This window comes from Haliotis asinina, chromosome 15 (assembly GCF_037392515.1).
Source record: "Haliotis asinina isolate JCU_RB_2024 chromosome 15, JCU_Hal_asi_v2, whole genome shotgun sequence".
NCBI classification, from domain to species: Eukaryota; Metazoa; Mollusca; class Gastropoda; order Lepetellida; family Haliotidae; genus Haliotis; species Haliotis asinina.
In genome coordinates this window covers 47,796,529-47,811,050 of record NC_090294.1, presented here as the reverse complement: position 1 = coordinate 47,811,050, position 14,522 = coordinate 47,796,529, and the positions used below count along the sequence as shown (strand labels likewise).

Here is a 14,522-nt window from a genome sequence, read left to right as displayed (position 1 = left end):
CATTTCTGCTAAGTTCTGTTCCTATCCTTCTTTGCAAACTTTCAATACATTAATGCTCTCAAACAACACTTCTGTCATTAGAAATGTAGCAATGTTTATTTACTATGCTGCAAAGTACCGTCAATCAAATATGGCTGCCAGCAAGTAATGTTGTACTATGGGCCGATGGCCTACATACATTCTGTGAATAAAAGGATTGAATTTAAATTGGTTTCTGTGTTACTATATATATAGTGGGGAGCACCCCACACATAACACAACACCTGTGTTCATTACACAGCCACACATAACCAGACAACAATGGCAATTATTACGCCATATTGACACTGCATTGATCTATCGCATGAAGATTTGGTAAACATACTACATTAATCACGATACACATTCAAAAGCACACACAACAATGCAATAAATTAGTGTTGTTCAGTACTTTACACATCGCCCTAGTGGGCGTTCATACAATTTACATTCTGTAACAGCCACAAACAGCATGACATTCACACCACACTCTATACGTTGTTTAAGAGTCACAAAACAGCGGGGCGTCAATCAATATTAGATGAACAATCCTCAACAGCAATACAGAAATATATACAGAAAAGGATGTCACGTTCCACATAAACCTGACGGTAGTTCCAAGAATCGTAACCTATAGCTAATGTACGATTGATTAAACTGAAGATAATATGCCATAAAAACTTTAACAAAGTACAAGAAAGTAAAAATCTGTACCTGAGTGAATTTACTCGACGGCCACCCAGTCATTTGTCATCCAGATTCTACACCTTTTCCATTTACTGATAACGTATGATATCATGTCATTTAGTGTGACCAAACCATCGAAGATATGGATCTTGGATGACCAGCGGCGGGTATACCAGTAAACAGCCCTGAAGACAGATAAATGCATTGTGTCTTGGTTGTATTACGTTAAGGAGGTAATGGTCTCTTACATCAGATGCTAGTTATCAACGTGACCTTTGGCAGGTTTAAGGTCGAGGGACGTGGTAGGTTAGTCTGTGATATTTCCAGTCACCATTAACCGTCATAAAGTATTTGTTGTACATTTTGCCACTTTCCTTCGTTTTAATAATATAATGGAAGGGGTGAGTATGCAGAGCCTTGACTGACCTACCTTACATCGACTTTATCAGTCACGACACACAACGTTACTCGTCATTTTCACACTTCACACAGAAATCTTTACTTTAAAACTTTAGTCCCTTCTACTAAGATTTTTCGTGTCGACAATCTATCCACTACCTTGTTCTTGAGCGGCATAGGTCGTGAGGTTAAGTGGTGCAAGTGGTGTTTCGTTGCTTCTTCTACAACTGTGTGTATGTACCTGTTTAAGAGCACTGTATGGTTGCTTCTTCTACAACTGTGTGTATGTACCTGTTTAAGAGCACTGTATGGTTGCTTCTTCTACAACTGTGTGTATGTACCTGTTTAAGAGCACTGTATGGTTGCTTCTTTTACAACTGTGTGTATGTACCTGTTTAAGAGCATTGCATCGTTGCTTCTTCTACAACTGTGTGTATGTACCTGTTTAAGAGCACTGAAACGTTGCTTCTTTTACAACTGTGTGAATGTACCTGTTTATGAGCACTGTATCGTCCTAAAACTTCTTCTACAAGAGTGTGCGTAACTTGTGAAGATACATGGACATCAGACCCTTCAGCACATGTTAGATATCAAACCCAGGCTTTATGTATAGATATCCAACTTATAAACCGGCCGAAGATATACTTTAGATATAATTTCAATATTTGGTATTTACTGTTGAAATCAACTGTGATGAGCCGTCTCGCATTGGACACGTAATGCAAGTGCGCTGCTCGCACTGCCCGTCTTGCGAGGAACACACGGTGCATACCAACACACAATCTCACTTTTCATAACTGTCTTTCGTGGCCTAGTGGACAAAACCGCTAATCTAGTAAGCGAAGGGTCATGGGTTCGAAACCAGGCATCGGCAGTAGATAATAATTTAAAGGCTATTCTTCGGAAAATCCACAGGCAGAGGGACAATACTGAAGGAATATCTCGGGGCAGAGGGTCGATTTTGAAGTAATTGCCCCTAATCAACTAGGCATCTGGGAATGACAAGCAATAGTGCCTCGCTAGAACAATAGAATCACGCCACTGGAAGTTTATAAGTCTGATAACACCTCTTTTCTTCACTACTGAATTTAAAAAGTGCTGACATAATGCCTTTTAACTATCAGTACTCGGTTCGTGATCAAATTATGTGTGAATCACATGAGAGGCATTGAAGAAACACCTGAAAGGTTCACACTATATTTGATGTGACAGTATGCATGCATAGTCCCAAGATACAGTATTGACGGAGTGATGATGTATGGAATTCCAGCACAAAATGTTCCAAATGCACGTATGTCGTTGAGCAATATATCAAATTTTAATCAAATTCCTGTAAACTGTGCCCACAGCTGTTATAATACGTAATGTGTAGTTTGAATACAAACAAAATTCAGGAATGACATTATAGTCCAGAATCTATTGTTCATACTGTTTCATGAGGACATATGAAACCATTTATTACACAAACTACTGAACGATGTCCAGTTTGTGGTGACATGATTGATAGAATTAATAGATATAGTCACATGACACAATCACAATGGGCATACATTTACAAAATATAACATACAGTTCTTCATATCCAAACGCAACTCTACACTGATGTATGGACAGAATGTAATACAAAGGCATGGCTGATTGAGCAACGAATATAAAGTTGTTCAAAAGAACTGACCAATACTGTAAATATACCTTTGCACACATATATATTGTTTATGTAATTGTAATATTTGTCCGCAGAAAATATTTTCTTTTGATGTTCGCCGTCTCCTGAAAATCATCTATAATCCAAAATATGCTTTGAAACGGTACACAGGGTTTCAAAATTGATGTACACGAGTTACTTCCCCTTGCAATCACAGCCATGAGGTCATACAACCAGCTTTATACATGCACTGAAGTCTACGTACGAGAAGTGCTGGTCAAAGTATGGATTTTGGCTGGGTGTGGTATAGCCTGTATGATCAACTACTACAGACGCACACGCACACGCACACGCACATGCACATGCACACGTTCAAAACACGAGCGAACGGATGAAATGATCGTGAAATGCTGCTTTTTTAAATTCACTGTTACTAACAGGGGATGGTTTAGATCTATAGTGTAATGGTGTAATGTCTAGGCGTCGTTTCGTATGGATCTGCCACAGACAGATGTCACTCCAACCCCACCTGCGTCGTCCTCCCTGTATGACAGGCGAGAATGTCTTTGTAAATACAACTTGCGTTCACATGCAATAGTGTTCTGTCTGGTCATAGAAATGGAGAAAGTCTTTCTCCAGTTCTATGGTATTGTAAATGTCAACGTCAATGACAGCCACTTTCAAGTCATTAAGTCCCTTGTTGTCAGCTGTGTAGTATACATGTATAGTATGTAGTATATAAGTAATATTGTATATGTATATAGCTGGTATTTGGCAAAGTAACCATCAAGAACATATCGTTTACAGTGGCGTTTCTTTAATAGACCTTTCTGAGCCGCACCATTGGACAAGGTCAGAATTGATCTTCAGCAAAGCATGCTTATCGTAAGAGGAGACTGACGGGACCGGGTGATCAGGCTCGCTGACCTGGTTGACACATATAATCGCAGCCCCTTAGCTTATAGGTCGATGCTTATGGTTTTGTTCACTGGATTGTCTGGTTTGTTGTCAGACGTGATTATTTACAGAGCGCCATATTGTCAGAATTTGTTATTGTCAGAATAGTTTGAGGCGTTAAACAACTAACAAACAAACAAACAAAACACCCCCAAGCATTGGGCAAGAACACGCTGTCCTACTAACCCCAGGTTCTTATAATAAAATACGGGGACGCATGTAGCGACATCAGTAAGGAGCAGATACGGGCGTAGACGGAGGTGAGTATGGCTTGTGCTCATTCAGATCGTTTATCAAATCTGCCTAATCACGAAACAGTATATAGTAGCTAATGAAGTAATATTTTTTTTCTGCGTTAAGGTGATCTTCGGCATTGATATGTTTACATATGCATTGATTCATAAGTACCAGATAGGTCATGTCGTGTAAGTAAAGACTCTTGTCAGGAAAATTCGAAGAAACTTTGCTCGCAATTAATGTGATGCTATGACAGAAGGATTTTATAAGTGCAAGTATATTTGGTTAATTCACGTACGGATGATACATAATCTTCTATGATATCTTAGCGCAATGATTTACTGATCTAGTCTTTAAAAGACAGATCGAGACTGTGTGTAATTTGGGATTCGAACCCCAAACCTTGCACTACTCAACCATCTGAGCTATGTCACGCACCTGTTGACAAGGAATATCTTGGTTGAAAGACTGAACTTTTAATGAAATGAGTGTCATGATTGAGATAACACAAGGTAGGCCGGATAAGGCTCCACATTCTAACCTCTACCATTTTATTATTAAAACGGAGGAAACAGGCACAACGTGCACAACATGCTCTTCCAGCACGGAGCGAAATGCCTTTGCAAACAGAACTTGCGTTCACATGCAATAGTGTTCTGTCTGGTCATAGAAATGGAGAAAGTCTTTCTCCAGTTCTATGGTATTGTAAATGTCAACGTCAATGACAGCCACTTTCAAGTCATTAATTCCCTTGTTGTCAGCTGTGTAGTATACATGTACAGTATGTAGTATATAAGTAATATTGTATATGTATATAGCTGGTATTTGCCAAAGTCACCATCAAGAACATATCGCTTACAGTAACGTTTAACAGACCTTTCTGAGCCGCACCATTGGACAAGGTCAAAATTGATCTTCAGCAAACCATGCTTATCGTAAGAGGAGACTGACGGGACCGGGTGATCAGGCTCGCTGACCTGGTTGACACATATAATCGCAGCCCCTTAGCTTATAGGTCGATGCTTATGGTTTTGTTCACTGGATTGTCTGGTTTGTTGTCAGACGTGATTATTTACAGAGCGCCATATTGTCAGAATTTGTTATTGTCAGAATAGTTTGAGGCGTTAAACAACTAACAAACAAACAAACAAAACACCCCCAAGCATTGGGCAAGAACACGCTGTCCTACTAACCCCAGGTTCTTATAATAAAATACGGGGACGCATGTAGCGACATCAGTAGTGAGTAGATACGGGCGTAGACGGAGGTGAGTATGGCTTGTGCTCATTCAGATCGTTTCTTAAATCTGCCTAATCACGAAACAGTATATAGTAGCTAATGAAGTAATATTTTTTTTCTGCGTTAAGGTGATCTTCGGCATTGATATGTTTACTTATGCATTGATTCATATGTATCAGATAGGTCATGTCGTGTAAGTAAAGACTCTTGTCAGGAAAAATGTGAAGAAACTTTGCTCGCAATTAATGTGATGCTATGACAGAAGGATTTTATAAGTGCAAGTATATTTGGTTAATTCACGTGCGGATGATACATAATCTTCTATGATAGCTTAGCGCAATGATTTACTGATCTAGTCTTTAAAAGACAGATCGAGACTGTGTGTAATTTGGGATTCGAACCCCAAACCTTGCACTACTCAACCATCTGAGCTATGTCACGCACCTGTTGACAAGGAATATCTTGGTTGAAAGACTAAACTTTTAATGAAATGAGTGTCATGATTGAGATAACACAAGGTAGGCCAGATAAGGCTCCACATTCTAACCTCTACCATTTTATTATTAAAACGGAGGAAACAGGCACAACGTTAAACACACTGTATGATGGTGCATGTTATTGTTGGCTAAACATCTAATTAGAAGTACCTAAGTGTACTGAGTTTTGTGTTGAGTGTGAAGATGGCGAGTAACGTTGAGTGTGTCGTGACATGACCGAGATATCAGAGTCGATGTGACGCTAGTCAAGCAATGTCACACTGACCCATTCTGTCACGTGTCTAAGAGTTTCCAGTCCATTTCAGTGGCCCCTTTACATACACATGCAACTGCAAACAGGTTGTCAAGGGTGTTTAAAGGAAGCATCGGGACAACTCTTTTGGATAATGTCGTTTCTTGTAAACAGTATCATATGTTGTGAATAGTGACTGTGTCATGTGGTGTGAACAGTGTCGTGTCTTGTGAACATTTTCATTGGTTGTGGAATAGTCGTTCTGTGAATATGTCATGTGTTGTGACTAGTGTCGTGAATAGTGACGTGTTGTGAACAGTGCCATGAGTCGAGCATTATGAATACATCTAGTTACATGCATTGTGAATATTGTTACAAAAATATACAGGAAATACACACGCGTAACAATAGCGTCATGTTTGTGAATAGTGTCATGTGTTGTGAACAGTGTCTTGTGTTGAGAGTAATGTCATGCATGGTAAATAGAATGCAGCCTTATGAAAAAAATTCGTGTGTTGTGAATTGCGTCTTGCATGGTAAACAAAGTCGTACTTTTGTGGTAGTGTCATGTGTTGTGAATAATGTTTGAAAGACTTCTGTCAGGGTTGCCACATTATTTGCTTCACTGAAATAAATCATTAAATCAGATGCTTGATTGGTGTTTAGAAGCTGGTTGGTAACATGACATCGAATGGTATGGATTTACAACTTACACATGTGTAGTTATGTGTTGTAAATATTAAAGAAGTTGTAAACCCATACCATTCATGTCATGACACAGTTAAGTGTATTTGAAAACTGGTAAGACTATGATAATATATTTTTCCAGAGATAAATCCCCTAATGCCTGAGAATCAAGTACTTATATTGCAGATACTCCACCACCTGTCGCATTGTTCTACAAGACCTTGAACAACCTTGGCACCACACAATGGCGCAACGACACAAAGAAGCTAGGTTCAACTTTAAGCTGCGGTCAGACATGACACCGGAGCAGATAGCCGAAATGTTTGACGATTTCGCCGATGACTATGACGAGGTAGGATGTCGTCGAGTGGGTGAGTGAGTTAACGTCACATCGGCAATATCTCAGCCATGTCGTGACGAAAACAATTCAGATAATAAAAATGAAAACATTGTAAAGAGTAAAACCTGTCGATGTTGGACAGTAAAATTACTAGAACATCACAGACGTGAACATAAAAAAAACAGGAAAAACTAACATGTCACAATTTATCAATCTATGTACATTTAGTTCTGCCAAAATTTTAATCATAGTATATTTGTTGTTTTTAATAATGGCTAAATTTCAGCATAATCGCCAATGGCTGAAGGGATGGTGTAAATCCACCTTGGGTTCATGCAACATATCTGCTCTTCTTTCATTGCTATGTTTTATCAGTTACTAATGCAACATTGCAATGAAAGAAGACATGACGATATAAATCACGTGCTATAGATCGCCAACAACTGAAGGGGACTTACACCACTTTTGCTGCCCGCATGAATCCAAGCTGGATTTGGGACTTACGTACCCTTCTAGGAGGACAATAATTTGCTATACTTCAACCCCACTGGAGGGTACAGCCACTAACAGTCTTAGTGATTAATCTACACTACCGATAACACGAATTATCTATTTACAAAGCATTTAACGGATGTAAATCTCTTAAAAATGCAATAATCAAATGAGAAAAAAATAGGTGATTTAAAATACCTATCCCTTGTGATGGAATATTCTACACAGTCAAGCAAGACATGCTTCACTCTGATTCTTTCGTCACACGGCAGAACGGAGGATCCTCACCTGGAATTGGACTTCTGCAACCCATACCAGGCTACTGATGAACTCAGATGGTACATTTTGTCGGTGCTTTTCTTCGTATAATGTTTGTGTAAATCGGTGCTTAACGCTGCATTGTCTGGTCCAGACGAGTATATCAGAGTGGGCGTTAAACGACAAAAAAAAAAAAAAAAAAAAAAAAAAAAAACGTCTTGGCGATCATAACTGAGATGATCACAACACTGTTCGGTCTTTTCAATTCGTCGCCATTCCTAATTTCCAGGATGTGCGGTCTAAGGGGCTGCGTGCTCATGAAATTGTCGGCGACTTCTTGGCGAAGACTTACCCGAAGAGTGAAAGATCCAGTGTGAAAGTTCTGGACGTTGGAGCAGGAACAGGATTCGTCGGCATGAAGGTACTTGATTGTCAAACTATATAAATAATTATAATAGTAAGGGAATTTGTAATGCGCTGAATTCCACGCCAAGGAGGGACATGCTCAAAGCACTACAATCTCATTTATTATTACCCTTAATGACCCAAGCTGCCTGTGGGGCACTACAAGGTCACATGACTTATCGAAACTCAGTACCCATTTTCTCCTGGGTAAACAGAAGCAGTTTCTGAACAAGCTCATTGCCTAAGACGAGATCACATATTACGTCAGTGTATGTGTACAGATAATAAAAAATAAAAGAAACTGTGACACAAGTAAATATACATGTAATACAAGCTCCTATACATGCAAGGATAGAATCCAACTACTAAGTGGTTTAACAATAAGGAACCATGTGTTTAAGATGTCAGTTTAACATTATAAATCAGCTTGAGAGTGAGTGAATAATGGCTTAATGCAGCGTTTAGCAATATTACAGCAAGAATCATGGCGAGGAAACACCAAAACTGGGCTTCACACATTGTACCCATATTAGAAATCTAACGCTGGTCTTTGGCGTGACGACCAAAACCTAGGCTACCCCATCGCCCTTATCCGACTTAGAAAGGTCTTAGTTTTTGAAAAAATACCTCTAACCTGGTTCCCTGCGTATGTTGCGCTGGCGCTTCACTGTCCAAGGCGACGTCCTTTGATATATTTGGTTGATCGTTATCTTGGCTGTTCCAGCTGAAGGATCTAGGATTCACCTACGTCGATGCCCTGGATCCAGCTCAGAAAATGTTGGATGTGGCAAAAACCAGAAACGTCTACCGTCGCCTGATCTGCGCATTCATGGCTAAAAACAGGGTGGAGGAAATCGAAACAGGTACCACAAGGCAAAGGAGTAATTGACTCATCCAAACACCGGAATTTATTTCGGGGACTTATATTACTGTGTTATTTGAGGAACAATATGAATTTGACATCACCAGCTGTGTGACAGGATAAAACTAAACCCTTCTTCATGCCCTTTTTTCGTCAGGATTTGCAAGTTTAGATTGTAATTGCTGTTAATTTCATTACTCCGTAATATATTTATTACCCAACTAGAATACAAACAGAAATATTGTAGAGATGAATATGTAAACCTAGCTAAACGACATTTCGGATGGGAATGGAGAAGTGAGCATGAACAGAAGGATCAACACGCAGGTGTCGAGAACGTGGTAAACGAACTCATATTACTTACAGGAAAGTACTTGTTTTTCTTGGTAGGGTGTTTACTGAATTGATTAGCCCATTAACCACGCTTGGATCAGCTGGCAAATTTTATCTGACCCCTGAAATCTGAAAAAGTACACACGATAAAGTGCACTACTCACGAAGATATTGAAAATGGCTCTGTAATGAGCTCCCCAAAAGGTCAAATGTGATGTTTTTTTCACCACAGTCGTCAGACTATCTGCGATTAGTTCAAGGATTCGAATCCAACATCTTTGCCCTGATTATGGTCCTTGTGTGTTTTAAACAGAGGAAGAATTTTTTTAGCTGTTCTGCTTTCACATTCCTCCAACATCATGCCAACATGGCAAAAATACTGTTCAAAATTACCCTGAAATAACTCACTCACTGGGCCACAAGGCCTGTAAGTGGAAATACTCTTGTCACATTGAGAAAACTTTCTTCCAGATTTCTACGACTGCATAACGGCAACGGCAGCCTTTAACGAGGGTTTGGTACCATGCAACGCCTTCCCCCAGATGATTAGAATCGTTAAGCCCGGTGAGAATATTGGAACTGACCCTTGGTGACCACTGGTTACCTTCGATGATCCAAGTTGTCCACTTGTTTTTAATATTAGGATGTTGACTGGTGCCCATTGGTCATTGTTGCCTTAGGGAGGCACCCAGTATAAACTATTTACGTTAAAAAGCAGAGAAACCCCTAGTGTCTGACTATATCCAAGTTTTACAGGAATAAATAATCTCATTTAAATTGCAAAGGACTTGGGTCTGGAAGATTCAGAAACTGTCCCTGAGGAAATCTGCACGTGCTTCATTTAGGGCTTTAGCATTGGAAGGATACCTAGCTTTAAGTTGTAGGAGAAATAATGTGGTTCAGGGACTGCGAGGCAGATTACTTCAAGACGCTCACGTCCTCCTGCTTTCTGCCTCTGATTTCTGTCAAATGTTGACACATTTATACCGCGAATAAGATCAATACAAATATTATAGAAGTGATGCCCTGCGTTTGTTATATTAGAACAAGATGCAAAGAGAAGATTAGGGGTGTGCCTATAGAGACTGACGCCTTCATGTAACAAACTTGTGATGGATGTCACGTTAGGTATAAAATAACCTAAAGCTACTTGATCTACAAGACTATTGCTGACTAGTTTCACAAACCTGTTGCTAATTTTCTGAGCTAAGAGGACTTGTTGTTACGTTTACTCAAGTTGGCTTCATGAGGACACTCAATTATAATTCTGTTCTCAAACATGCTCATTGAACAGTCTAAGTCATTTTCATCGTATATCTTTCTGTCATCTGAGGTCATCTTTTACAATTATTATGCAAGAATATCTTTCCGTCTACCCGATTGCCTAGAGGCGGTCGGATGGCCGTCGACACTGACTCCAACACAGGTCCGAACAAAACTCATGCTGACTTGAGTTACTATGACGAATGTTATGACGTCAAGAAATGACCTCATTCTATTGTTTACATGTCACAGTATTGTTGACATAAAGTCATTGCTTTGTAGCAATAAAATCACTCGTCTTGACTAAATGAGCAAGTTTTAGTTTTAGATTTTTTAGGTAATTACATAATAAAACAATTATAGAGTGGTGAATTCAGTCAATACCTGTTTTATGGACCCACGAAAAGCAATAATGATTGAGGACGAAGATACAAACAGGTATTGGCATCATCACTAGTGTATAAAGTTTTTATTGTTCGGTGATTATTTATTGCAATAATTTTTTTTTAAGAATTCCAATTTCATGAAACTGAAATTACGTTTACCATTACTCATTTAATTGGCAAGCATTGGGTACAGTTGTATGTTTATCTCAACAGGTGGACGGATAGTTTTCACAGTTCCACAAAAGAACATCGATAATTCTATCGAGTACCGTGGTCGCTTACTTCCCTTGATAGACAAGATGGCGGCGGAGGGAGTTTGGGAGGCGACCGCAATACCTCTCGCTGACGGTGAACTGGCTCATTCCGTTGGTCCTGGGTTTCTTTACAGCTTGAAAGTAAACGTGTCGGAGAAATATTTTGAGATTTAATAAAGTCCTCTCTTTGAAATATATTTGTGTAATACTGCTGTATATTTCTTAATCTCCGCACGTTGAAGGTGGACCCGTGAAGATCCTTGTTACAAATGGTCTTCAGCAGCACATACTTGTCGTAAGAGGTGACTGACGGGATTGGGCTGACTTAGCGAATGCATGTCATCGGTTCTCTCAGTGCGGCGTAAAGCAACAAACCAAACAACTAAGGTGTTAACCCTATATTCTTACAGACCCTATTTCTTCCTAAAGGTCAAGAAGGTCAAGACTTTTACCACCCAACACCAACGTTAGATAATAGATTACACAATGTCTCATACATTATAATGGACACTGATATCCTTCGCCCAGACTCAATGATGACTATGAACACTGCAAATCATGATTCACACACACAGAGACAATTACGAAAGAAAATTTATGTAGCACAGTAGAAACGTGGTTCAGGGACTGCGAGGTAGCTTAACTATAAGGCATTGCAATTTATTGTAGAAATGTAAGAAAGAAACGTATAACCCACAATTCTGTTATGGTAATGTAGTTTTTCCTCTCATTCTTGCCAAAAATACACTTTATCAATAGAACGATTTCAAAATCAGGAATCCCTCTATTACTACTTACATATAAAGCTCTGCAAACTATCCGACTTACACGTACCGGCTTGCTACGCGCCTGGCGGCCGAGGTTACAATACTATCTGTACTTTGATCCAAGTAAATTCATCTCTGGTAATCATAGATGGAGTGGATAACAAAGCGAAGATAGAAACTGATATGCTCACATAAAAACGTATTCGGAACTAGATGGCATAACGTAGTCAATTGAGCGATCAGTAGAAAAATGTATCACCGAGCTTATGACATAGGGTATTAATACTCACCTATTTGTGACGTCATAGATATAGGTGCACATTACAGGAAGTTTAGTTTGATGGTTTTCATTAAACAGGTGAATCATCTACTATTTAACCAGCGTCCTGTTGAAAAATTACCCAATACCAAATTACAAATACAGACTTAAATGTCTGTATCATAAAATGCATCATTGGCAATTATCTTGGGGAAAGGAGCCAGCATCTCATTAATATGACACAGTGTCTCATTTCCCCGTGAACTACAATCTGTTGTGTGTATAACCTACATTATCAAACATTTATCTGTAGTCACTATCGATATGACCTGATTCTTTTGTTGTCTAAGTCTACGTGGATGACATGACACGTTGATGGTTGATGGGACAGCCTAGTCCGTTCGTCCCGTCTCGTGTGAAGCCCACTTCTGGTGTCCACTGTTGTGATATTGCTGAAAGCGGCGAAAAGCTATCCTCACTCACTATCTCTCTCACTATCGCACTCACGCACGCACGGTATGTTGAGAAATTTCGATATCAATGTTTCCTTGCATATTGAGTTATGTGTGACTTTATCAGTGGTCTGTCTTCAGGTTTTGTAACATAACATCGTTGTTAGGGAACAAACCAGATTGATGCTTTGAATTACACTGTTGTTATGCGTTGTTAATTCATTTATGCCAAAGACATTTGTAGAAGGTACGAATTCGTTATTCACAATGCCAGGTCAGTTGACAGATATCATTTATTGTCTTTAACAAGACAGTTTTAGTCAATGGTGAGTGTTCCGAATTTGTTTAGTTTCAATTATCAGTTTCATATCAAGACTGATAGATGCGCTCTTTTCATTCTGTACAGTGTATCTGTAACCAGTGTCGCCTGTTGGATATAGCAAGACATCAGCGAGATGTTTGGAACCATTTTGAGACTGTTAGTCATCGCACGACAAACACTGTTTGCAACAATTCAGAAATGAATAATTATAGTCCAGAATCTATTGCTTTTACTGTTTCATGAGGACATATGAAACCATTTATTACACAAGCTACTTGACGATGTCCAATACACCTGTTTGTGGTGACATGATTGATAGAACTGATAGATATAGTCACATGACACAAACACAATGGGCATACATTTCACACAATATAACATACAGTTCTTCACATGCAAACGCAACTCTACACTGCTGTATGGATAGAATGTAATACAAAGGCATGGCTGACTGAGCGACGAGAAAAAAGTTGTTCAAAAGAACTGACCAATACTGTAAATATACCTTTGCATACATATATGTTGTTTATATTGTAATATTTGTTCGCAGAATATTTTCTTTTGATGTTCGCCATCTCCTCAACAGTCAGTACAGATCTGAAAATCATCTAAAATCCAATATATGGTTTGAAAAAGTATAACAGTGTATCAAAATTGATGCTCACGAGTTACGTCCCCTTGCAATCACTGCTACCAGGTTACAAAATCATCTTTATACCCCCGATTTGTTTGGCAATGTCGTCGGGGTTTGGTTTTTTCTGTTTCTTTTGTTTTGTGTTTCCGTGTTTGTATATTTTGTTTTGTTTAGGTTTTGCTTTTCTTTTGTTGAAATTAGCAAATATTTGTGCAGGTGTGAACAGTCTATCCTTGAAAATACCTTTGATCACATTCAGTAGAAGTCATCATGAAAAGGAAGCACTAAATATTGCAAAATATGGTCAGTTTTAATTACTCGAAGGGTGTATATTTAAAAACCTCAAACACTTTACAGAAAATCACCCATTCACAACTGTCATAAGATTCAGTCAGAAGTCTAGCTACGAAAAGTGCTGGTCAAAGTACGGATTGTGGCTAGGTGTGGTATAGCCTGTATGATCAACTACTACAGACGCACACGCACACGCACACGCACACGCACACGCACACGTTCAAAACACGAGCGAACTGGTGAAATGATCATGAAATGCTGCGTCGACAAGACTTTTTTCTGATATCTGTGACTGGCAGGTAAGACCTTGATTTTTCCTGTAAACATGACGTAACGCCACTAGTGAATGGCCTGTCCCCACTGTCTACCCAATTCTCTGACGCAAATAGTGAGTTGTTAGGAAAACTATTTTAGAACAACTCCTTACTCTCACATAAATTTTGAAAGTGTTTCTGTATATTTTCGAAAATCTCAGAAATTAACAGGAGCTGGTTAAAATCTACTTCGCACTGCAGTCTGTGTAATGGTGTAATGTCTAGGCGTCGTTTCGTATGGACCTGCCACAGACAGATGTCACTGCAACCCCACCCGCGTCGTGGTCCC

At 39.2% G+C, this 14,522-nt stretch overlaps 1 protein-coding gene across 1 annotated transcript; it reads left to right on the top strand.

Annotated features, from left to right (window-relative positions):
* Window positions 1-6,842: 6,842 nt before the first annotated feature.
* Window positions 6,843-11,384, top strand: LOC137265930 (methyltransferase-like protein 27). The gene is made up of 5 exons (XM_067801408.1): window positions 6,843-6,950; window positions 7,978-8,109; window positions 8,818-8,956; window positions 9,760-9,852; window positions 11,151-11,384. The coding sequence occupies exons 1-5, from the start codon at window positions 6,843-6,845 to the stop codon at window positions 11,363-11,365; spliced, it is 687 nt and encodes a 228-aa protein (XP_067657509.1). The 3' UTR covers window positions 11,366-11,384.
* The last annotated feature ends 3,138 nt before the right edge of the window (window positions 11,385-14,522 follow it).

Excerpts from the sequence above, each read along its gene's own strand:
- LOC137265930 (XM_067801408.1), top strand. The coding sequence starts at position 6,843 with ATGGCGCAACGACACAAAGAAGCTAGGTTCAACTTTAAGCTGCGGTCA. Across the intron at positions 8,110-8,817 it reads CAGGATTCGTCGGCATGAAG|CTGAAGGATCTAGGATTCAC; the intron begins GTACTTGATTGT and ends TGGCTGTTCCAG. Across the intron at positions 9,853-11,150 it reads GATTAGAATCGTTAAGCCCG|GTGGACGGATAGTTTTCACA; the intron begins GTGAGAATATTG and ends TTATCTCAACAG.